General features: G+C 47.7%; 1 protein-coding gene across 1 annotated transcript; it reads right to left on the bottom strand.

Moving 5' to 3' along the window:
- Positions 1–347: 347 nt before the first annotated feature.
- On the bottom strand, positions 348–12,614 carry LOC119251110 (E3 ubiquitin-protein ligase TRIM31-like). The gene is made up of 8 exons (XM_054698080.1): positions 12,207–12,614; positions 11,315–11,410; positions 9,620–9,850; positions 8,540–8,562; positions 7,898–8,013; positions 3,993–4,067; positions 2,892–2,942; positions 348–919 (listed from the first exon to the last, which is right to left on the bottom strand). Exons 1-8 carry the CDS (start codon positions 12,612–12,614, stop codon positions 393–395), a joined length of 1,527 nt encoding a protein of 508 aa, XP_054554055.1. The 3' UTR covers positions 348–392.
- Positions 12,615–25,188: the final 12,574 nt, after the last annotated feature.

Below are 25,188 nucleotides of genomic sequence, written 5' to 3' on the forward strand. Positions count from 1 at the left end.
GACTATGGTGATGGTCACGGGTGCCCTGTTGGTGGGAGAATTATGAGAACTACACCGAAGGGGAGAAATCAATACAGACGATGTAAGAAAATAAAATAAAACACAATGATTCTTTAAAAATCAAAAACCAACAAACAGTGCTACAGTGACTAGCCTTGTGTAGAATCTTCTCGTGTTCTCCAGGCTCTCTTTTCGACTTAGGCATATTGAGGGGAGGACTGAGAGAAGGAGGAAATTTAAAGCCAGGCCAGAGATGGGCCCGGCCAGAAAGCACAAGTGTGGCCTTCCCACATGATCCTGGAAGCCTAGCTGCACCCCTCCACCTGCTGGCAGCGCGTCCCAAAGCCAGGAGTTAACGCCGAGGACAAGGAGGGCAAGGCAAAGGAACAGCTTCAGGGGTTCAGGGTGATCCGTGTGCCTGGAAACAGAAGCCGATAAAAGGGGAAGACCTGTCCCGGGAAGGAGGTGTGGAAGGTGTAGATGTGCGTGTTCGTGACGGCGTCGTAGAAGACGACCTCCCCGCACTCAAAATCCACGCAGATGCCCACTTTCCTCGGACAGGCGGGGAGGTCCTCCCGGGCGCCAGCCTCCAGGAGAGCCTGGCACTCGGAGCCTGTTATTCTAAGCACCCAAAAGCCGGTCAAGGGGTCTATGACCAGAAAACCCCTCCTGGCGGCTTGTCCCAAGGCCACGCCCACCATGCAGGCCCCGCCCCCGGGCCCATCCAGCTGTGTCTCCCAGGTGTGGCGGCCTCTGGAGAGCCCTGGAAAGCCCAGCACGCAGCGGAATGGGTAGAAGCATTCAGGGTCTGTGGGCTCATCTGAGCTCTCCTGTTGGATGAAATCCAGCGTCGCTGTCTTCAGATCCGGAGAAATGATGAGTTCTGGGTGGGCTGTGACTTCATCAAAGGTCATGGGAACTGCGGGAATATGAGGAGAAAGAGGCTGCTTGGGCCTAGTTGCCCAGTCCCCTCCAGCTAGCTCCTCTGGGTGCAGTTGGAGGGGAGCTTTCTCCTCCTGGTCAACTACCCTCTCCTTCCCCAGAGTACTCCCAGCCCCCACTGCTTGAAGTTATTCGGTATATTTCACCTAGTGCTGCTCTATGGGAGGAGAGAGGAGTGTCCTCTGGGGGTGGAGGGGCAGACAGGGGGCATCATTTCAATTCCCAAAGCTGAATTTATCTCTTTTCCCTTCCGTTCCTGTGGTTCCTGTTTCTCCCATCTAAAACAAGACTTGGAGCTAGCAGAAGGGATGTTGAGACTCAGACTTCCTGAGCTCTGGTCATTTTCAATGTGGATCCCTGAAAGACAGGGAAGAGTGGAAGGTTGGAATACTGAAGGAGGAATAGTCGATTTGGAACACCCCCCACACACACACCTGTTTTTTAATTTGCATTTGGATGTCGAGTTTTTTCAAGACTAGACTGAGGCCCCTGTCCACCCTCTCCCATGGGCTTTAGCAGCCCTAGTTCCAGGTTCCCCTAAGGACTCAGGAAAGGGAACCTAATTTTATCTTCTGATTTGTTATCTAATCATACTCTCTTTTTTAAGATTTGTTTATTTATGTCTACAAGAACAGGGGTGTAGGCCAGAGGTGAGGAGGAGGGGGTGTGTGAGAGGATTCAGCAGAGACAGAGTGGGGAGCAGAACAGGCAGACTGACTGAAATACACTGCTGAGGGGAGCAGCGGGCAGACAGGAGAGGTCTGCTGCGCCATGTGGGTCAAACCTCCCTGGCCCGGAATCGAACTCGTGCTGCAGTGGCTGAGGACAGCCTCACAGTGCTGTGTCTCAACCCCTTGCACCACCAGGGAGGCCCTAAACTCTCTTACTGCAATGTTAATTTTCTCTTGCTGGATAGGCGGGCTTGGAAGGGATGGCCAGGGAGGATACAGGAACGAGGGGGAAAGGAGAGGGCGGTCAGGGTCATGGGAGCGGGTTAGGTGAACTGTGATTCACGCTAGGATTTACCCTCCTCTGGCCCAGCTCTGTCTGCAGTCTAGCCTGAGCTGCCAGAGTCAATGTTGGGGGGATGGGGAGTTGTCCAGGGGAGGCAGCGATAGGAACTTCCTTTATCCACCAGGGGCACCGCAGCCCAAGCAGGAGGAGGAGCCGGGCACAGGCGGGAGCGCGGGGCGTCCCGAGCCACCTTCTCCTCATTTTGCTCAGACACCCGCATCCCCTCTCCAGCTTCACCAGCGCGCGCTCCCCCGGGCTGCACTCACAGAGCGCCTCCTTGAGCTCCGCAGGGCTCCACGCGGTCGGCGTCGCCACTGCTGTTGGGGTTAGGGGAACCAGGGAGGCTCTGCTCCGGGGAGGGACTGGCGGCGCCCGTGTCTGCAATCTGGGGCTGTGTGGAGTTGAAAGGTGGCGGGCCGGTACAGGTGGCCTAGGTGTTTCGCTGCCTTTGAGGGAGAAGGAAAAGAAAAGAGGTCAGTGGGCGCGAGGGGGCGATCATCCTCCATTGCCTCAAAGTGCTGCTGAGCTGGGACGCAGCAGGAGGGATGAAGGTTAGGCTGCAGAAAGCACCCCTGAACCAGTTAGTGGTGTTACTGGGGCGGAGGTATAATTTGGGAAGGAGTAAAGGAATTGGATGGCATGCCCCTGGGCCCACCCTTCTTGCTTGCCCACGCCTCTGGGAAGTCCACAGCCTTTCAGCTGCTTCTCCCAAATGCCTAGTCCTCTTCCTCTTGATTCAGCTTCCTACATTCCTCTTCTTGCTCCATCCCTGTTCCTCTTTATCTCAGGCTGGAACTGAGGGAAGTCATTCAGTCCTGCCTAGCTCTGCTCAGGGAGGATGATATGTGATAGGAAGTGAAGCCTCCTCCCTTCCCTGGCGGCCTCAGCTCCAGTGTTCCTGTCTGTGTTTTGGGTGGAGAGAGCATTTTGCTTACCTGGAGAATCCGAGGTCCCCTCGCTGGAACATGACACAGGAACCCCAAAGACTGAGTATCAGGACCCTGAACTGGAGAGGGTGACTCAGGCTCTGAGGCTTGGTTTGTTTTAGGAGTATTAGTCTCTGACTGGCCATCTATGTCTTAGAGAGAGAAAACCAATTTTGGTACTGATAACCAGAAGCTGCAAATTAAAAACAAAGCCAAAACACTGACACTAAGAACAACAGACAAGGTGCTAGGGAGCACCCCTCCCCTATGGGGAAGAGTGGACACCTTTAGGATTGTTTCAGTGATAGCTGGAGAGGGTTGGGGAAAGTTCTGGCCTTTCTGGGACTCGGGAAGCGAAACATTCAACAGGGAACAAGGCAGGGAGAACAGTGGAGACTTCTTTGCAGACACCAATAGCTCCTCTCCCAGAGAAATGCTCAATCCTAAACCGCACTCTCTGGCTTTGGGATGCATTATGTTCTTTCTGACTTTGGTGGGTGAGTTCTCATGCTGTCTCTTCTCTTAATAGTCACATGATCTGGGTTGATTTACCTCACCTCCCTGGAGATACAGGGACGTGTGTGTGTATCTCTGTATAAACACCTTCCTTGAAGGATAACTTTGGGGCTACAAATATCAGGTGTGAGATATTTAGCAAATAGTGGATCTTTAAGAAATGGTATTTCCAGTGTAACCTCTCAGGTGGCAGAGCCTGGCCTGATAACTTTGGCTTAGGCTGCTGTTAGTGGGTCTCTGTCCCCAGTGGTCCTGACCTCACATCACAGGGGTTTGCCCACATGGCAGCTAATACTGCAGAGACTGAGCAACCTCTGCCTCTTCCCATCCTACCCCTTTCTCCCTTACTCTGAGGAATAAAGAAATACATTTATACTTTTCTATGACTTTTGAATACTTCAAAATTTTGCCAAAAGTCACTGTAACTATGAGCTAACTGACTTCAAATACAAAAAATACCCTTACCCCTGTTCTTCTCAATTGAATGAAGACTAGGCATTCACCCACATCTAACTTTCATATAACTACAGATTGTCCCCCTTTGCTTTTCTCACTTTTCGCAAATGGCAGGAGCAAGCCCCAGTCCCCACTTACATTTCGTTATGTCCTTGTCACTCATGCCTTTCAAAAATTTGCTTCTATCTTTCTCCCCTTCATTCTTGAGATGGTCTGTGGGAAAGAAAGGGATGAATGGAGAAAATCCGGAGTGGTTGAGCAAGAAATCCAGAATTTCATAGCAAGGCACTGATTTGCAGTAACAGAGAAATGGGAACTGGATTTGTCTCATATTCTTAGTGGACAAGAATGTATAAAACACTGAGAGGGCCTCCCGGTGGCACAGCAGTTGAACACTGGGCTGTGAAGCTGCCTGCAGCCTCTGCAACGCCAGTTAGATCCCAGGCCGCTGGTGAGGATACCACATGGCGCGCTGACCTCTCCTGCCGCCCGCTGCTCCCCTCAGCAGTGTATTTCATCAGTCTGTCTGTTCTGTTCCTGCTCTGGCTCTGGTGAATTCTCTCACCCTCCCATGCTTCTGACTGTGCCCAGTGCTTATACAAATAAATAAATAAATAATAAATAAATAAATAATAAATCAAAAAAAAAAAAAAAAAAACACACTGAGATTTCCTCCTTCTGCTTCCCTAAACTGGTTATCTAGCCAGCATTGCCCAGGCAAAATATAATCTCAGCCACGAATACCATAAAATTTTTAGTAGTAGGTACCGCTCCAAAGGGTTCGAAAACACTAATTCAAAAGGAAACCTGAACTCCTATGTTTACAGCAGCATTCTTTACAATAGCCAAGATATGGAAACAACCTACATGCCCAGGACATAAATGGGTCAAGAAGATGTTTTACATATACACGGCGGAATACTACTTAGCAGTCTAAAGGATACCATGCCATTTGTGGCATCGTGGATGGACCCAGAAGGGATTGTTCTACATGAAGTGATCCAGGAGGAGAAAGATAAACACCAGATGGTTTCACATACATGTGGAATCTAGAGGAACTAAACAAAGGATCAGAAAAAGTCACAGTGTAAAACTGGCTCTTGAAAGCAGAGCACAGATCTGAGACAGGAGGGGAGAGGTTAGAGATGGAGGGGAGAAAACACCATGGATTGCGGTGGAAGACTGTGGGCACTTTGGTGGCAGGAAAACTATGGTGATCTCTCCTGAGAGGAGAAATCCTATATAGTGAAAAAGTAAACTAGAATGCTTAAAAAATGAAATAGAAATTTCTAGTAGTCACCTTAAGAACTAGTGAATTTAATATTAATTATAGATTGCATTTCACTCATCTTTTTAAAATAGCAATTTGGAGCTTTTCTTTTTAAAGATTTATTTATTTATACAAGAGCCGGGGTACAGGCCAGAGGTGTGGGAGGGTGAGAAGATTCACCAGAGACAGAGCCAGGAGCAGAACAGGTGGATCTACTGAAATACACTGCTGTGGGGAGCAGTGGACAAGACAGGAGAGGTCTGCCTCACCATGTGGGTATTTCCCTGACTGGCTGGGAATTGAACCCATACTGCAGAGGCTGCAGACCACTTCACAGTGCTGTGCTCAACCCCTGAGCCACCCGGGAGGCCCTTCACTCATTATTTTTTTTGAAGATTTATGTATTTATACAAGAGCTGGGGTACAGGCCAGAGGTGTGGGAGGGTGAGAGACTCCACCAGAAAGAGCCGGGAGCAGAAAAGGTGGATCTACTGAATTACACTGCTGAGGGAAGCAGCCGGCGAGACAGGAGAGGTCTGCTGTGCCATGTGGGTATCTCCCTGGCCGGCAAGGACTCGAACCTGCAATGCAGAGGCTGCGGACAGCTTCACAGAGTCACGCTCAAACTGCTGCACCACTGGGGAGGCCCTCATTCATTATTTTAAAAATGTTTGTGGGAGGAATGAGTAGCGAGGGGTCAACAAGATAGAATGGATGGTAAGTAGAACTTTGGTGTTGGGAATGGCGTGGTATCATACATTGAAGGGGGTGAAGGTGTACTCCTAAAACATATAGTGCTGTAAACCAATCTTACCTAAATAAAAACATAGCATTTCAACATGTAAGACATTCTTATGTTTTACATTCCATTTTCATGTAACTCTTAGAAATTCAATACATGTTCATTGACAGCACGCTTGGATTTGAACGAGCCATGTTCCAAGTGCCCAGCAGCACGTGTGCTAGCGGCCACAAAGTCAGGTGCTAGGATCTAGTTTCTCCCTAGCGACAACAGAGGAGAAGGCACTGAGGACAAAATGTGCTTTGGGTCCTCACTCTTTGGCTTCATAGGAAAGTCTGCTGTGGGGCCTCCCCTGGTGGCCCAGTGGGTTGAGCGCTCAGCTGAGAAGCTGCCTGCAGCCCCTAGAGTGCTGGTTCTTCGCTCCCTGGCCAGATGGCGAAGGTCCCACATGGCACGCAGACCTATCCTGCCGCCCGCTGCTCCCCTCAGCAGTGTATTTGGTCAGTCAGTGTACCTGTTCTGTTCCCCGCTCTGGCTCTGGTGAATTCTCTCACCCTCCCATGCTTCTGACTGTACCCAGTGCTTGTATTAACAGATCTTTAAAAAAAAAAAAAGTTTAACAAAACAAAGAAAAGAAAGTCTGCTGTGGTGCCCAGCTCCCCGCAGCCAGGTATGGTAAGTGAGAGAGAAGGTCTCATTCTCCTAAGGCCTGGATCACAAGTGTACCCTCCCTCCACTTAAATGGGGCTTGAGAGGGGAAAGAGGTGGAGCTCCTGGAGTAGGAGCTTAGGCCCCCATCTCCAGGCACAGAGAAGGAGGACTGTCACTTGCTGCCCCCTGCTGGGAACAGGGCAGGGGACTAGCAAATTTGTGGAGTTGAAGGATGAATCCCACAACCTGGGACAAAGGCTTGGATTTCCTGAGGAAGTGCTGGACTGGGGGAAGATATGTGTGGGGTTTCTAGGTGGGGGGCTACCTTTCGGATCCCTGCACACCCTTACAATGCCCTGCAACTCCAGGAGAGAACAGATTAGCCCTGTGGAGGATACCCAAAGCTCTATGCCACAACCCCACCCCCTTAAACTCTAGCTTCCCAACCCTGGGTAGCACACAGCAACCCTCTTCTGAGGGATCCACATGCTTACAGCCAGAGCAGAGATGCAGAGAAACATTGCCCGGGACACTGTGCCACAAGGCCCTTCAGTATCCAACCACCCCATGTCCACCCTGGTTTCTGGACCCCCAAACAACCCACCCTTCAGACTAGGGAACTATGGAGATTGGGGCAATGGTGTGAGTGCTTTCCCCAGCAAGCCCTCCTCCCTCCTTGCTACAGACTGTAATAGAGTAAGGTGAGAACTGGAGGGGTGAATATCAAGGAGGATTCTTTGATATTCCTAGGAAGGAAACTCCTTTCAGCTGTCTTTTCTCCTGGCTTAGATAAGCACAGCCTTCACAGTTGCGGGGAGGGGTGTCCTTATAAACACAACCCTTATTCCTGTTGCAAGCCCTGACAAGTCTTTGAAAAATATCAGACTGAACATCCTAAAGTGACTTGGGAACCATCCACTTCTGTTGGGGCTGATTTCTGTTTCCCTGCAAAACTGGAAGAGAGATTTCCCCCAGACATCATTGACATTGAATCTATTTTCAATGTCAGAGCTCTAAGCTTGCATGTGAGAAGTACAAACCACTTTTGGGAGATCACACAGACCCTGCCTGGGGTCTCAGGGAAGATAGGCCTGACCTCTCTGATCCACCAGTGGAGCACCAACTTGCAGGCAGCCACTGGGCTACACAAAGGGACCCACTGGGGTAAAAGTTCAGGCTCCCTCACCATCTCCGGGGAGATAACGTGTGGTGAAGACAGAGCAGGAAATGCCTGCCTGGAAGCCCAGAGAAACACGGGAAGGTGCTCCGCAGAGAGCCTGGCATCTGAAAGGTCCTGTGATTATGATCATATGCAGAAATTACAGGTCATATTCCATGCTGGATGGGGGAAGACCCCCAGAGAGGCAAGTTCTTTCTTACCTTTGAATTTCTTCAGGTAACTTGCCAGGTTTTTATGTCTTGATTGTGCATCACTGAGTTTTCTCTCCAGGTGAGAAGGAACAGGGGTTGGACTGAGAAAGGGAAATCCTTCACTCCTGGGAAGATATGATTGTGTGGATGATGGCAAGAGGGGATGGTGGGGAGAATTAGCCATGACAAGAGCTGGGGAGAAGGTGATGAGTCCTGGGGTGGGGAGGCAGTCAGGGGACAGCGAGCTGGGAATCTGGAGGCCAGAACTAGGGTTCTAGGATGGAGTGAGGTAGGCACAGGGAGATATGCAAATGAAGACAGGAGATAAGACAGACAGGAGGAGAGGAGAGAAAGGGGGCAGAGGAAGGGGCCAGCAGTGGTGGGCCCAGGAGCCCCAAAGTTTCAAGGAAACAAGAGAATCTGTACTGAAGAAATAGGAACCTCTAGAAAATAGCTCTTCTCTTTAACAACCAGTCTACTTGCTAATTTGCTCAGCATTGGCCTTTCCTACCTGAAGCTTCAGCACCTGACTGCAAAGGTAGAATGTGTGGGCCTTTGTGAGGGAGGAATGTTGAGTGTATTTGCATACATGTTGAACTTTGTAGGGTAATGAATCAGTAGGTAAAAGGCATTTGGGACGGTCCATCATACCTGCACAGGATAATTTTGATGTTCTGGAAGAGAAAGAGAAATGGAAGCCTTAGTACTTGGTTGATGCACTGGAGCCAAGGAGGAAATGCAGGTGGAGCAGGGCAGGTGCAGTGAGAACACCTTTAAACCCATTCTTTCTTCTCACCTCCCACAGCGGGCTCCTCCAAAAAGTGTCTGATACACCAGGAGGCAGGAAAATGGCCAGACCTCAAGAGGAACTGAGTGATGAGGACGGGAAGAGGAGTGAGATTTTGGAGATGAATTTTTTCCTTGGGCCTAAACTAGAAACAGGAGAGGTAGGAAAGCAGAGGGGCTGGAATGACTTTCCATGATCTTGGATTTCTGAGAGTTCAAATGGATTTCTGAACTAGTGAGAGTGGGAGATGAATTCAGGAGAGACCTCAGCTTATTGGGGGCATTGGCTAGACCCATGCTGTCCAATATGGTAGCCACCAGATCCCTGCGAAATACGATGAGTGTGAGAAGGAACGAAATTTTTAATTTTATTGAATTCTCACTAATTAAAATTAAAATTTAAAACCAGAAGCAGGGAAAACAGTTTTTCCTTTAAATAGACTATATTGATTTGGTAGGACTACGTTTTACTCCAACCATTGAAAATTTAGCATCTTTGAACTGAGATCTGCTGTTGCAAAAAATACACATGGATTTCACAGTCAGTACTGAAAAATGAGACTAAAACATTTCACTAATATATAAGAGATATTGGATAACAGGTTGAAATGATAATGTTTTATATACATTGGGTTATATAAAATATTTTGTATATTTTACAAACAGGTGAAATTTTTCACCTGTTTCTTTTATATTTTTTAATGTGACTTCCAGAAAAAAGTTTAAATGACATATGTGGCTTGCAATATAATTCTAAATTACCTATGTGGCGCTCATATTTCTCAATTATGTTTATTGCTCTCCTGGAGTACTGATTATATTTCTATTGGACAGAACTGGGCCGGGGCTAGGATGGGCAAGGCCAGGTGATCTGCCGGGAAGTCCCTGCTCTGACTCACCACCAGGGCTGGGCTTCTTTTTTCAGCTTGGTCCTGAAGGGCTTACCTTGAGCATCTCTTTGTGTGTGAAATGCTGCCTCTCCATCAGGGAATCAATCTGCAACTTGAGAGAGTTCAGCTGAGTCTCAGAGGCAGTGACATAGACATTCTTCCCGCTATCTCCCTCCTGAGCCAGCCAGTTCATCCTTGACAGGAGGAAATTCTCCTCTTCCTGTAGGGTCTGATACAGCTGCTGGAATTCTTCAGTGATCTTTTGCTTCTCAAGTTCCACCTTAGCCTGGGGGCAGGAAAAATACCCAGAAGATGAGCGGTTGACCTCCAAGGTCCTTCTAGCCCATTTTATTTCATTTTTCAATTTCATTAAGTTTGTACTGAGCACTAATGCGGAACAGTGTATTCTGTGGACAATCTGGAGGAAAGGGACAGTGAGGAACATGAACTTGTTAAAGCACTTCATATGAGCTCAGGTTTAGTTTTAGGTTATTTCTGTTTTATAATTTTTACCTTCAAGCTCCTCAGTATCTAAAAACTGACTACCTAAGTATCTAGTACACACCACATTTCTGAGAACGCTTTTAGTTCATGATCTGGTTCACATGGATTCTTCTCTCCTCTCTCTCTCTCTCTCTCTCTCTCTCTCTCTCTCCCTCTCTCTCTCTCTCTCTCACACACACACACACACACACACACAGAGTACCAGCAGATACTGGTGAAGGAAACTAAGAGCAGGAAATCTAGGACTAGGCAGAACTAACCTCTGACCACTGAACTGTATTCCCTCTTTAGGATTTACCATTAACTGGCTGCAATTGCATTCCATGATGAAATTCTCTGTCCCCCTTGGGTTGGTAGTGGCATCAGAGAGATCTGGTTGCTGAAGGGATTACCCAGCTGGGAAAGAGGAACACCTACACTGCCTGCCTCTTGGACTAGCCCTCTGTGGAGAGAGGGATGGTTAACAAGTCCTACTGCTATGGAAAATTTATCAGCACAGACCAGCGGTGGGGATGGAGCCTTTAGTCATTACAAAGAAACCCCTGTCCTTAGAGATTAACCCAACCAGATCTTAAAAGCGATAGCTTTCACAATAGGCAAAATTCCACAAAGGAATTAAACTCTCCAAAGAACGCGATATAAAGAAGCCCTTTGGTCTGGTAAAACGCAGCTCTCTGCCTTCCTGTGTCTATGCAAGGGCCTCTTTTTTTTGTTTCTTTCTCTTTTTCTGAATAAGGCTGTCCTTCTAAAATACAGCCTTTGTCCTCCCTGGTGGCGCAAGGGGTTAAGACACAACCTATGAAGCTGTCCGCAGCCACTGCAGCACCATTTGGATCCTAGCTGGCTGGGGAGAAACCCACATGGCGCAGCAGACCTCTCCTGTCTTGCCCGCTGGTCTGTGAAGCTGCCAGCAGCCTCTGTAGCGCCTGCTTGATCCCCAGCCACAGGCCAGAGTCCCACATGGCGCGCAGACCTCTCCTGCAGGCCCACTGCTCCCCTCAGCAGTGTGTTTCGTCAGTTTGTCTGTTCTGTTCCCCGTTCTGACTCTGGTGAATTCTGTCACCCTCCCGTGCTTCTGACTGTGCCCAGTGCTTGTATAAATAAATAAACAAACAAACAAACAAACAAACAAACAAATAAATAAATAAATCTTAAGAAAAAAAAAAGAAGAGAGTCTAGTATTTGTAGAGCTGTTTCTCCTTGTAAGATCATAGGACAGAGACACCACTGCCTGAATTTTCCTCACCATGAAGTTGTTGATCTTCTGTTCACCTTGTGGTTTTGCTTGTTTTATCACCATCTCCTTTTGCTTCAAGACCTCGACTTGCAATTGCAGCTTCTCCTGTGGGGAGAGAGTTGTTTTGGCAAACTGGGCCTGGACCCCCTCAGCCCCACAACACCATCCTGCTCCCTCAGGATGCTGGTGATGCTACCAGGTCAATGATTAATAGATCTCTTTTTGCTATTCAAGCTGGGAGATGGGGTGTACTTGGGGAGGGTTAAATCTGAACTAAAGTGACCTATAAGAGAGGAATATTGTCATAAATTATAGCTAATACATTATGACTAATATTTCGAAGGTGTTTTGGAATTATCAAATAACTCCCACAAACTTTCCCTCATTGGCCAACAACTCTTAAAATACACATTTTGCCCATTGGGAAGGTGAGGCACCTGAGGCTCAGAAGGGGAAACTGATTACTTGAAGGTCATTGTAGTGTCTGTGAGAAAACACAGAATCTTCGCAGAGTTTCTCAGACTGTTTTCCACCATGACAGGCGCCCCAGTAGATAATGTTAGCTTTGGGATGTAGCTCGCATGTGAGGGGAGCAGTAAATAACATAGAACCTATGTACAGCTTGCATGCGGGAACACATATTTCTGTAAAGTAGGCTTGAGCTTGATCCTGTGCCGGCTTTGTTCCTAAATCATATAAAGGCTAATAGGACCACTGGTGCTGGCTCAGAACGCAGTGTCCTTTCCACTCTCCAGGATGCCTCAACTCAGACTCAGAGCTCTGAGCCCACAGTACCTGACTGCAAACCGCCTACTCAGTGCAAAGATGGGGTGATGCAGAGGGAGAAAGTGACAGTTTCCTGGTCTCCCGGGGAGACAGAGAACAGACCCTAAATGCCTACCTGATATCTTGGGACAGCCTCTTCTATTAAAAGTACATTGTGGGATTTGTGCTCCTTGGTTTCTTGACACAGCATACAAAGGAGCTTCCCATCAAGATCACAGAAGTAATGGAGTTTCTCCTCGTGTTTCTCGCATCTGTCTTTTTCCTTTTCTGTCGGCATCTCAGAGGGATCCATAGCTTGGACTTTCTCCACCAGATTTACCAACAGCCAGTTGGGCTCGTAGTTCTTCCTCACAGATTTGCCACAGAGGGGACATTTGCTTGATGTTTCTTCTGCAACCCGAGAGATGCATCTGAGGCAGAAATTGTGCCCACAGTCCAGAGTGACGGGGTTCTGCAGAATATCAATACAGATGGGGCAGAGCAGTTCCTCCTTCAGTCTGTCGCTAAACTGTTGACTCGCCATGGTAGGCAGAGGGCTGCTTCAAGTCTGTTGAAATTCTAGAAGTCTCCTCTGGACACTGGTTCTAGGGAGGAGGATATGAAAGTCAAATATTCTACCAGTTAGAGAAGCAGGGAGGGAGGAAATGGGGGTGAGAGAGAGAGAGAGAGACAGAGAGGGAGCGAGAGAGAGAGAGAGAGAGAGAGAGAGAGAGAGAGAGAGAGAGAGAGAATAGAAAAATGATTAGAATGTAAGAAATACTATAAAGAGGGACGCAGATAGGCAATCCTACCTCACTCCTGGAGAACAAATGGATATTGTGAATGGATATGTGCTTCTCATAAAGCAGAGTAAGTTGTCCTGAACCTTGAACTAATTAAGAATATGTTTATAAGAGATTTAACTGAGATCAGAAGGGCCAGGGCACCAAAGTCTGCTCAGAAGTTGGGCTGGGGGGCGTGGTAGGGGTTGGGGATACTTCCTGAAAGCTCACAGCTTGAAGTGCTTTTGGCATGTCTTGTAGGCAGAGCCCAAATCTTGGGAGAGAAAGGAGGAGATGATTCTCTACCACAGGTACTTTGGCACCATGCTCTGAAGGGGTGAAGCCGCAACATTATCACCACTAAGGCCTGAGTCCTGAGTTCGATCCCCAGTCAGGGAGCTGACCCACATGGCGCACCAGACCTCTCCTGTCTCACCCTCTGCTCCCCTCAGCAGTGTATTTCAGTAGATGCGCCTGTTCTGCTGCTCACTCTATCTCTGGTGGATCCTCTCATCCTCCTGTACCTCTGGCCTACACCCTAGTTCTTCAAAGCTAAAAATACAAAATAAAGACTGCTCAGAGGAAAGTTGTTTAAAGATTGTGGACAATATAATCACCACCTCGGGGAGTTGCCAGCTATACTGAGAAGTAGCCATTGCACGCTTACTGGGGATTGCTAGGACAGTGGGAGACACAAGGAGCTTCCTCTCTGAAAGGACAATATCTCATTTTGTCCATTTTTCTTGACACTGCCGCATCTTACACTTGCCCGAAGCACTGCTGACAGTCTGTCCTCTTGGATTTCCCCCCTGTATGAAATCAGTACCCTGGTGTCTACATGCTCTTTCTTTGTTTGGCTTGTGTCTCTTCCAAATTCTCTGACCCCAGACTTGACTTCCCTTGACTTTTGTCCTGACTAGGAAAATATTAACCAGCATCACCTATGGTTCTTTCTGTAGCTCAACACATCTACCTTCCTCCTCCCCCTTGTATTAAAGAAGTGTCCTTCTGTTACAGGACAGGGAGTAGGGCACCCCAGGACCCCCAAATCTGATGGCTCTAAATAGGTTCTGCCATCCACCACATCAGGACAATATATATAAATCTTCAATGGAAAAGAACATTAATACAATTAGTGTGCGATACAGAAAAGACAAAGAATATAGTTTCAAATTAAGCATCCAAAGTTACCATCCTCCCATGAATAAAAGTCCATCAAAACGGGATTGAGCAAGACCCAAAAGCCTGACACAAGCCTAAATCACCTCCCAGCGGGGATACATAGAAAAGGGTCAGAAAGAGTCAGACAAGTCTGGGAGGAAAAGTGCAAAATCAAAACCACGATAAAAGCTGCCATTGTTGGGCCTTCCTTGTGCTGGGACTAAAGACAGTGCTATCAAGCTATCACCAGCCGCTATAACACTAGTTCAGTCCAGTCACTGCAGCACGGGTTCGATCCTGTCTGGCCAGGGAATAGCACACATGGAGCAGCAGATCTCTCCTGCTTCACCCACCACTCCCCTCAGTAGATCTGCCTGTTCGGCTCCCCACTTTCTCTGGTGAATCCTCTCACCGCCTGCACCTCTGGCTTACATCCCAGTTCTTGTATGTCTAAATAAATGAATCTTTGGAAAAAACAAAGCTGTCATTATTAACCTCCCCCATAGGTCTCTCACCCACATCTGTTTCAACCAGTCCAAGACTGAGAAGCAAGTGCAATTTCTTCACATATCTCTCTGCTCCATGTGCCTCCTGCTGGTCTCCTTCTTGCTCTCTATCCTGCTTCCTTCCTTCTCCAGCTCCTCTCCAGCTTCTTCTCTTCCCGGCTCAGCTCCACCCAGCTTTGGGTGGGACAGGGAACCTGGAACCTCCCCTTTTCCTGGGGACCACCTGTTACACTTCCTGTCTTTCCATTTCATCTGGATCCCACTTCAACCCTTACCTCCCCTAGCTCTAGTTCCTGACATCTGACACCAACAAGCAGACCATTAATTTTATCTGAACTTAATCTTAGGCCAAACGGGGATTCTAGATAATTGTATGATTATAGTCAGACTAATCACACATGCTGGTTTTCCTGGGACAGTCCCTGTTTCACCTTTGTCCTGGTGTAATTAATAGCATATCCTTTCATCTCAAAAGTGTCCAGATTGGATAACAAATTATATGGGTATTGTACTATGATATTGTGATTTGTAGAAATATGTCTGTTTCATCATTCAGATGACTGAAATATATTTCTCATATAAATCCATAGTTCTGGTTCATGGCTCCCTTTGGAATTTCTTAAGTGTTGAGAGTGTTATGTTAGTGAAGGTAACTTTTGGAATATAACTGAGGATACATGAGGGCTACTAGGGAAACCAACCTGAATAGAGATGGGCACTTCCTGCCCCCACTACCCTGGCCTCTAGGGAGAAGAGGGGACCCAGAGATTGAGTTTGGTTGCTGATAGCCAACGAGTAAACTCAGCCTTGCCTATGTAATGAAGCCTCATATAAGTCCAAGAGGCGGTCTTCAGAGAGCTTCCCAGTTGGTGAAGTTGTGAAGATTTGGGGGAGAACGGCTCACCTGGAGGGGGGCACAGAAGCTCAGTGCCTTTCTCCCACACCTTGTCCTGTGCACCTCTTCCAATGGGTCACTGATTTGTACCTTTGATATCCTGTTGGAGACCCCCGGAACCTGCAGTGCTGAGACAAGAGGGTCATTGAGGTCGTGACCAGAACGCTGGTCCGCGTGGGCTAGAAAGCTGGCCCATGTGCAGATCACGATGTCCTTCCATGGATCAGCAAAACTGAGCATGAGAAAAGAACAATTTGATTATGCAAAACCTTGGCAATGAATGTGTGCCAGAAATATGCTGTATCTCTGCTTGTCCTGTATCCTACTTTGTAATCAAACTGTGCTTTGGTGTTCCTGCTAATAAAGTCTGCAGAGGAGAGCAAAGCACATCTTGAATCTCTCTCCCTAGCTGCCCTTCCAATCTTCTCAAGACTCATGCCCTCATCCTTTTGCCTGGGCTATCCATGACAAGTGGTGCCCGAACAGGGACTTGAACCCTGGACCCTCAGATTGGATTCAGTGTCTCAGTAAGTAGTTGGGCAATCCTTGGGCCATTTTTAGGTGGCGACTGGCTGCCAAGGGAATTCTAAGGTTGGGAAACAAACAGGGTAGAAATGAGAATTGAAAACATTTAAATAGCCTGGTAAAAGGCCCCAGACCCAAAGTCTGTGACGTTTTTAATTCAATCTTTCCTAACTTCTTCTTCCAAATCAGCCTGATTACAGGCCCTAAAGACCCAGTATTGCAGACACAGTGTCTGCAACAAAGCAGTAAAAAACTGTTTTCAGTTGTGACTTTCTTTTGTCTCTTAGAAATAAGAGTAATAATTTCACCCCCCTTCAAACAATTATAAAGAAAACTTAGAGCTCTTCCACTAACCCAGGGATATGATGTGTCTGATAAAGAGCTCTCTATAAAGACAATTTTGTATCTCTTTAAAGACAGTTAAGACCTCTTGTAAAAAATTCCTCAAGAAAAAATCTTAAATTTAAAAAATTGAGAAAATTCATGAAGACACAAAGAGGCTTAGAGGCAACACCTGTCTCTCATTTTAAATTGTGGAATTTAAGTAATTCGGCTATTCATCACTAGATGAAAAAGTTTTTAATCCAAAAGAACCAGGCCATGACTCAGCCAGTGCTTCCCCTTCTCTTCCCACTCACCCTTCCCCTCCCTGAGATGCAGCCGAGACCCAAAAGTGAGACAACTGTCTCCAACATATTTCAAGCCCCTCATAAAAAAAGTTTCATGAAAAACAATCAGAGGGAGAAATGCTTCAAGCTTTTCCAGTTATCTGAGGAGGAGGCCAAAGTCCCCGACACCAGGGTTTTGCCATTTGCTGTTTTTAAGAAATTTAAAGTATTTCTAAAAATAATAATCAAAGATCATTTACAAAAACTTTGTTAAGGTTATCGGATATGGGTATAATAGGACTACATGAGACTCAAAGAATCTTCTCACAACAGTACCAACCCACTGGGGCAGGCTGGTAGGGGACTGCCCTGGTCTCAACAAGCAGCAGCTACCTGGACCTTGGCTCCAGCATTAGAATCATTGACATGTCTCTTCTGCCTTCCAGCTGTGATAAACTGGACTCTCCTTTTGTCAACCTTGAGATTCTATTGGGGTTGTTCTATAGGTAAAAAATTCTATTTCCCTGTGTTTCCTACAAAATGCTTATTGGTTCAGTAAAAATTTCTAAATTGCTTATTGGGCCTGTAAAAATTTAAGTTTCTTGTTAAAGCTAATTAACATGGTAAAAAATATAAAGTGAAAATACAACTTTTTGGACTAAATTCCCAACCTCAGATTTTAATAAAAGTCTAAAAACTGTGAGATCTTAATCTACCCCTTCTCCTGTCATCAGAAAAAAAGTGTTTTCTTTTGTTTTTTTTTTTTTTTTGTCTTAAAAATGTACTCATTCTCAGTGAGATAAAACAAAAACGGTGTAAAGCCAAGGGATTTATTCTTAAAATACAAACTCAGAAATGTTTTCTTATCTAAAAAGTTAGTGAAAACTGCTTGACTTTAAAATTGTTGTGGTCATAAACCCTAGGTCTTTAGTAATGACTTTTTTTTAAACATTAATTTATTCCTCAAATCCCTATCCGGGATCTGCTGAATATGGCCTTTGAAGAACTGGGGTAATGATTAAGATTGGATATTTATTCTATGTGAACAGTCAATGCAGGGGCCAGGAATGAGGAAGCCTGCATAGAAAAAACAAGATGGTCCTGACACCAGTACCACTGATTCCATCAAACCGAAACTGAAGCCATAAATAGGAGAAAAACAACTTGGCTCCACGAAAAATAACTTTGTTCCTCCTAAACCTGTTTCCCGTCCTGCCAACCCAGTTTTCTCTCCTAACCTCGCCTCACCCTATAAAAGGAAATCTCCCCCTACAACGGGTGCGACTTCTCCAACCCCCATAGGGGTTGGCAAATCTCACCAGGGCCCAATAAAGTTTCTGCCTGTTAGAAACTGGCCTGGCTCTCCTCTTTACCATGCCAAACCTTTCATATTGGTGCCGAAACCCAGGAAGGCTGTGACCCCTGGCGCCGGGCCGCCTTCCAGTCCCTGGGACCTCTCCTCTCCATTGCAGATGCCTCACATCCACCAGCGGCCTTAATTCCTGGGGTAAGTCATCAATCTGACTCTCCTCCTGGGAGGCACTCGCCTCTGGCTATCCGGCTCCTCTCCTAACTCCCTGTTTTGGTCGGCTGTCCTGTAAACCGTGGGCCCATGTCAGCCGACTCCCTTTTACACCTAGACCTGGATTTGGGGAGGCCTGTCCAGACAGGTGCCCTGTTTAGGCAACAATCAAGAGGTGGCGACGACCCCTCCCTTGTGTGCCCCCTGCCTGTTGGCCAGAACCAAATCGTGGGATGCCGTGATCCGGGGTCTGTGCCCCCTGTAGGCCAGGTCAGGCTCATGGGACGCTGTGTTCCTGACACTGTGCCCCCTATCAGTTGGGAAAAGGAGCCGACTTAGCCATGGGGTCTGCCAATTCTAAGCCTGATCCAGCAAATCCGCTGGGATGCCTGCTCTCAAACCTCGGTCCATTGGACTAAGGCCAGATATATGCCCTAAGTGCCTTATTTGTTATTGCAACACTGCATGGCCTCAATACCAATTGGATAATGGCTCTCACTGGCCAGAACACACTTTCGATTTCACGGTCCTTATAGACCTAAACAATTTCTGTCATCGCAATGGAAAATGGTCAGAGATCTCTTATGTTCAGGCTTTCTTTCTCTTGCGCTCCCATCCCTCCCTCCTGAAAACCTGCCACACTTTCCAAGTCTCGAGATTTCTCTCACTCTTTGCCCTCTCTGGACCCTTCTTCAGCATTCTCTGATCCTCTAGATTCTCTGTCTTACCTCCTTCAACTACCCAATCCTCTCCCTTTCACCTCCTAGCCTCTACACCCACTCTCACAGTGGTCCTCTTCTCTGTTCCCTTGGGGAGGTGAAAGGGACCGAAGGAGGAGTTAGAGTCCATGTTACTTTCCCTCTGTCTGATCTCTCCCGGATTGAAAAATGTCTCAGCTCTTTCACCAATGATCACACTACCTACACCAAAGAGTTTCGTTGTCTTACCCAAGCCTGTAACCTTAGGTGTCATGATTTACATGTTATCCTCTCTTCCACCCTGACCTCTAATAAAAGGGAACATGTTTTTCTGTCTGCTCAAGACCACACAGATCAGGTCCAATTAACTGACACAACCATGCCCCCAGGCCCTGAAGCAGTTCTGGCCAGGAGCCTGGCTGGGAATACCAGACTGACACTGACGTAGGTCTCAGGGGCAGGGCTTGCTGAGACGCTTCATCACCTGCCTCTTAGCCGGTCTCCAAGCAACAGCTCATTAAGGCAGTTAATTTTGACAAGCTGCGAGAGAGCACCCAGTTCCCCTCAAAAATTCTGGCCGCTTTCCTTAGCCACCTCACTGACGAGTTCCAGCAATACACTAGGTTAGATCCTGACTCGCCTGGAGGTGCCACAGTCCTGGCTACCCATTTCATATCTCAGTCAGCCCCTGACATTAGAAAAAAAGGCTGAGGATGGTCTTAAAACCCCTATCCAGGATCTGCTGAATATGGCCTTTAAAGTATTTAACAGGGCCTCCCCGTGGCGCAGCGGTTGAGCCCTGGGCTGCGAACCTGCCCACAGCCTCTGCAGTGCCAGTTTGATTCCCGGCCGCCGGCGAGGGTCCCACATGGCATGCAGATCTCTCCTGCCTTGCCCGCTGCTCCCCTCAGCAGTGTATTTCGTCAGTCTGCCTGTTCTGTTCCCCGCTCTGGCTCTGGTGAATTCTCTCACCCTCCCGTGATTCTGACTGCACCCAGTGCTTGTATAAATAAATAAATAAATCTTTAATAAAAAAAAAAAGTATTTAACAACCGGGAGGAACAGGACAGGGCAGAGGGGGAACTCCGTAGTTTCCAGAGGCTGAGCTTCAAGCTCAGGCCCTAGTAGCTGCCTTGGGGCCGTCATGCCCTGCTAATCCAACGACCGCAGTGCCTGCTGCCAGACAGAGGACGAGAATGGGTCCCATGGGCCCCAATCGACCATCGCTGGGAGCTTGCTTCAAGTGTGGCCTGGAGGGGCACTGGTCCAAATATTGCCCCAAACCCCGCCCTTCACTGGGACTGTGCCCCATCTGTCGCGTCCAGGGTCACTGGAAAAGTGACTGTCCCTCCACGCTGGCCATGGTGGGCCAGTCCTTCCAGCCCCTGCAACTCTGCCACCTGTGGTCTTGGGTTTGGCGGCTGAGAATTGAAGAGGCCCGGACTCGTCGACTCCAATAACCTTCAAGGAGCCTGGGGTGATGCGTAAGTAGCAGGTGAATCGACCTCCTTTCTGGTTGACACGGGGGCTACCTTCTCTGTCCTCCCCTCCTATTCCAGTCAAACTTACCCTTCTCAGGTCTCAGTTATGGGTGTTGCCGGCCTTCCTTCTCAGCCCAGGACCACTGGGCCCCTTCAATGTCAGCTTAATAACAAACCACTGGTCCACTCTTTCCTAGCCGTGCCCACGTGCCCCACCCCTTTATTAGGACGGGATCTGCTGGCCAAATTAGTAGCCATGATTTCATGGTCTCCTGACACGGCAGATGTTTTTATCCTTCCCTTACTACCTGACCGTGAACCCCAAACCCAGGACGCTTCTCTACCCCGCTTGTATCCTCCTCTACTGGTCTCCCAGGAATCCCACTCGAGTGAGCCCCATCTACTTCCTCCATCTGGATCTGAGTCTCAGCTGTCTCCTGCTAGTCCTGACTCTCCAGAGCCATCAGTTCTTACACCCCAGGTGGTAAAACATGTAGATTGCAAGCAGCAGATAAGGAGGCTCTCTAACTCCCCTTAAGAGAGACTTGGGGACCAGTATATTACAATCCAAATGGGACTCTCCAAGGTGGACAGAGGTTATTCACAGACCAGCCCTACTCCACCACGGACCTGCTCAGCTGGAAAATTCGCACACCTTCCTACTCCAATAAGCCCTAGGCTATGATCAATCTCAGTCCTGCAGCGAGCACGCCTAGGTGTCCAGTGTCACCTGGAGAGTTTTGCAGCTTGGGATTCTTACACAGTGTCAGTCCAGCTGGAATTCCCCCTTTTAAAATCCTCTGCAGATGGCCACCTACCCCTCCTTCTTCCCAGATTCAAACCCTACAGGGTGACCTTAGCCAAATTGGAAACATTAATATCGCCCAACAAATGCAGGCTTTGGACACCATTCTCTGCCAATTAAATCACTGGGTACAGGAACGGAAAGCTACAGGGGCTATCTACCTTAAATTTGTGTTTTTTCATCATTGTTTAGACGGTGTAAAATTCCCTTCTAAAACTAAGGTTTTGCTAGGTTTAGTAAATGCAAGTGAGGTGAGGTATGTGTGTTTGAAAAAAGAAATGTATGGAAGAGGGATATTCTGAAGGGTCTTAAGATAATGTAAAGCAGGATGGGTAAAATGAAATGGCATTAGAAAGAAAGAAAGTGTTGAAGGTCTGAGAGAGAGATTTTGGTGAGAAATCGTGGGTACACAGGTGTCTCCCCTCCTCCAACACATTCATGGGCTTGCTCATCTGACCAGCAAAACCCACTTCGACTGAAACTTCGTCGGCCAGAGCTGGGGCCAGAACATCCAAACGTGGACCAGCTCTCCCTTACTGTCATGGCTCCTGCCCCTAGTAGGCCCAGTGATCATGATGATGCTTTTCTTTGTTTCTGCACCCTGGTTTCTCTGCTTTATTCAGGCAAAGATCTCTGAGATGAGCCTTAGCTCCCCCATACCCATCATTCCTCTTATTTACAGATGAGTGACAGGGCGTTGCCCTAGGGGTTCTGGTCCAACCCAGAGGGCCAGTCCAGCAACCAGTTGCTTATTTCTCTAAACAAATGGATCCCACTGTTAGAGGATGGCGCCCTGCCTTAGTGCACTTGTGGCAGCTGCTCGTCTCGCTAGACAGGCCTTAAAACCCACACTGGGCCAACCTGTAAACGTTAGTTCTCCACATTGGCTCTAGGACCAACTCACTCACCAGGCTCTCTCCCTTCTAACGCCCTCTTGTGTGTTAGATTTCTACACTCTCTTTGTCAAAAACCCTCTCATCTCCCTCTTCCAATCCTCGACTCTCAATCCTGCTAGGCCTCACGGATGTTCCACTCCCTAAGGCAGATAACACTCTCTTCTTACTATGGTGGACACCATCACCAGTCGGACAATGGACCTGCCTTTATCTCAAAGATTACTCAATAGGTCTCCTCCTCCCTGGGCATCACCTGGAAACTACACATTCCCTCCCGACCGCAATCCTCTGGTAAGGTAGAACGGGTAAATGGTCTTACCAGAGACCAGCTCACCAAACTCTCCACTGAGCTGCGCAAATTCTGGGTGGAGCTGCTCCCACTGGCTTTAATGCACATCTGAGCCACCCCCGGCCTTGTTCCTGAGCCCCTTTGATCTGATGTACAGTCGCCCCTTTCCCCTTATCCATGACCTACCCATCCAACCCTCTCCACTTGCTGGTTATCTTCAGTACCTCTCCCTACTCAGGCAACTGCTCTGGGAACATGCAGACCACTACTTACCCAGTCCTGCCTCGAAACTTGACCAACCTTCCCCACCACTGCATCCTGCAGACCAAGTCCGGCTCAAATCACTTCAACAAAAGCCACTAGAGCCTCAGTGGACCAGTACGCACATGGTCATTCTCACCACACCTGCAGAGGTAAAACTTTTGGGAGACCCTTCCTGACACCATCTATCATGGGTCAAACATGTCCTGAAGACAGAGTATATATGTCATAACCTGGGTCCTACTAGGATGCTCATTTCTTGTCAAAATCTCCCCTAGCCCAGTGTCCTATGTATGGAAATGCAAAGTTAGGGAGACCTATGTCTCAGGGTCTACTGAGACCACCCACTTGGTGGACACAACTGACTGCCCGCAGACAGGTTGTTCAAAACTCCTTTCTCTTATCTTAAGACTTACCTCAGTCTCAAACCCGCTTGAGGCACTATTCTGCTTCTTCTATGACCAAACCATAGACTACTGCAGAAATGCATACAACTATTATGGAGGGTGCCCCTACCATTCATGCAAAATGCATTACTCAGGCCCCTACGAGATGTTCTCTCTGTTTACCATGGCAATGGTTTCTATTCAGACCAAATTAATTACACCATCTCAGATACCTGGGACCAACGTTGGGTGCAGGGAAGCCAGGCAGCTGTCTATACGGGCTTTCACTCCTACCTGTTGGCAACCTTGTCCATTTCCAGGGAGTATGTCCTGGCACAAAATGCTACTGTCCAGGTCTCCCAAGATATCCTTCACTCAGAACAAGTCCTACAAAACCAGCTGACATCACCAGAAAAGACCAAAACACCTTAACATGGATCCATATAATCCAAAATGCTATAACCTTCCTAAATGACTCTTTTGGGACTAATACCTCCTCTGCGCTTCCCTTCAGAGGCTTCTACTGGCAGTGGTTCCAATTACTCTCAATACCACTATTGTTAGGGGGAGAAGGATGTCCCAAAGCAAATTCCATATAGGCTTTGTGGACTCCACCCCCACCCAGGTCAAAGCCGAGGACACTGGGAACTCCAAATCCCATCACCACCAAAGGGAAGGTGGCTGGGACCTGAGGGTGGGGTTAAGCAGCCAGGTGGATACAAAAGGCAGACACGTGGGCTTTGGGGATCCCCCATTTTGGCTCTCCACCAGCTGGCAGCGTCCGGCCAGCTCGGAGAGTGACTTTGGGTTTCCAGGTCGTCGGATCGGGTAGGACGCATTAAAGACTTTATTTCCCTATTTTCTCCCTGAGTTGTACATTTTCCTTATTTCCTTTTCTCTTGTAAATAAACCTTTTATTAACCCTTTTGCGTGTGTCTGTAGTAGAGTATTCATAAATCCCTTTAAAGCGCGCGGGTGAGGACCCACAGCCAGGAACCCGTTTAATATCGGGGTTGCTCTATAACACTATGACCAAGGTAACGGACGCTGTGTGCCAGAATCCCCAACTCTCAGTCCCCCTATGGGACTCCAGTCACAGCTACCCCTGCTATCAAACTGACACCCTTGTCCACTTTCACTCCTGCAATTCTAACATTTCAGTTACTTCTGTGCTTCAAACAACAAGGGGAACCTTTTTCTGGTGCAATGGCTCTCTCTCTCTCAGTGTATTAATTCTTCCACTCAGGCCCATGTATCTAAGTCCTGGTGGTCCCACAGTTAACTCTGTATGGACGGTCTGAACTAGGGTGGTTATTCTCACCACACCAGGCTAAGCAGGTGGCCTTTCTTCCAGTCATGGTTGGAACAAGCCTGGTGTTATCGATTGTGGCCACAGGTGTGCAGGTGGGACCCTGGGACACCACCTTATTTCTGCCCAGGATTTTTATGGACAAGTAGATATCTTAGAAAAAACCTCTATGTCTTAGCATGATTACAAAGACAGCTCACCTCCCTGGCACAGGTCACTCTCCAAAACCAGCGAGCTCTGGACCTGTTTACAGCTAATAAGGGGGGGTACCTGCCTGTTCCTCAGGGAAGAATGTTGTTACTATATCAATGAGTAAGGGATTATAGAACAAAATGTGGAAGCCTTAATGAAACTACACAAAGACATGGAAAGGGAAAGAGGGGGCTCCAACTCTCCGCTGACATGGTTTCCAATTCCTATAGTCTATGGCTCCTCCCACTCTTGGGGCTAATATTAATGATAACCTTATTTTTTTCTTTTTGCTCCTTGCCTCCTAAAGTTCATACAGGCCCCATACAGGAAATGTCCTGTACCATCTTTAACCAACAACTTCTCCACCCATATTCGCTCATCCCTGCAGAAGACCCTCATAACCAAGCCTGAGCCCCCACCTTGGTCTTCGCCCCCTTCCAGCAGGAAGTAGCCAGAGAAAGAACCGTCAACCCTTTTCCTGGCAACAAAAGGCTGGTATGAAAGGTCAATGCAGGGCCAGGAATGAGGAAGCCCACAAAAACAAAAACAAGATGGCCCTGACACCAGTACTGTTAGGGGGAAAGGCGGTCCCAAAGCTAATTCCATACAGGCGTGATGAATGGTAACTAAAGAGCTCTTTGTGTCTGTATGTTGTCTGTCTGTATGTCCTTGTGTCTAACCGTCTTGACCTCCAGTGATCGACAAATTGGTATTATGGTGCCCGTATAAGTTGAGAAAAAAAAAAAAAAGAGAGTCTCCAGTTATGAGAAAAACAAGAAGTTATGGTTTGATTGTCAACATT

This window comes from Talpa occidentalis, unplaced genomic scaffold, assembly GCF_014898055.3.
Source record: "Talpa occidentalis isolate TD23 unplaced genomic scaffold, MPIMG_talOcc4v2.1 talOcc4.2, whole genome shotgun sequence".
Classification (NCBI taxonomy): domain Eukaryota; kingdom Metazoa; phylum Chordata; class Mammalia; order Eulipotyphla; family Talpidae; genus Talpa; species Talpa occidentalis.

Excerpts from the sequence above, each read along its gene's own strand:
- LOC119251110 (XM_054698080.1), bottom strand. The coding sequence starts at position 12,614 with ATGGCGAGTCAACAGTTTAGCGACAGACTGAAGGAGGAACTGCTCTGC. Across the intron at positions 8,563-9,619 it reads CACACAAAGAGATGCTCAAG|AACATCAAAATTATCCTGTG; the intron begins GTAAGCCCTTCA and ends TTTCTCTTCCAG. Across the intron at positions 4,068-7,897 it reads TTACCTGAAGAAATTCAAAG|ACCATCTCAAGAATGAAGGG; the intron begins GTAAGAAAGAAC and ends TCTTTCCCACAG.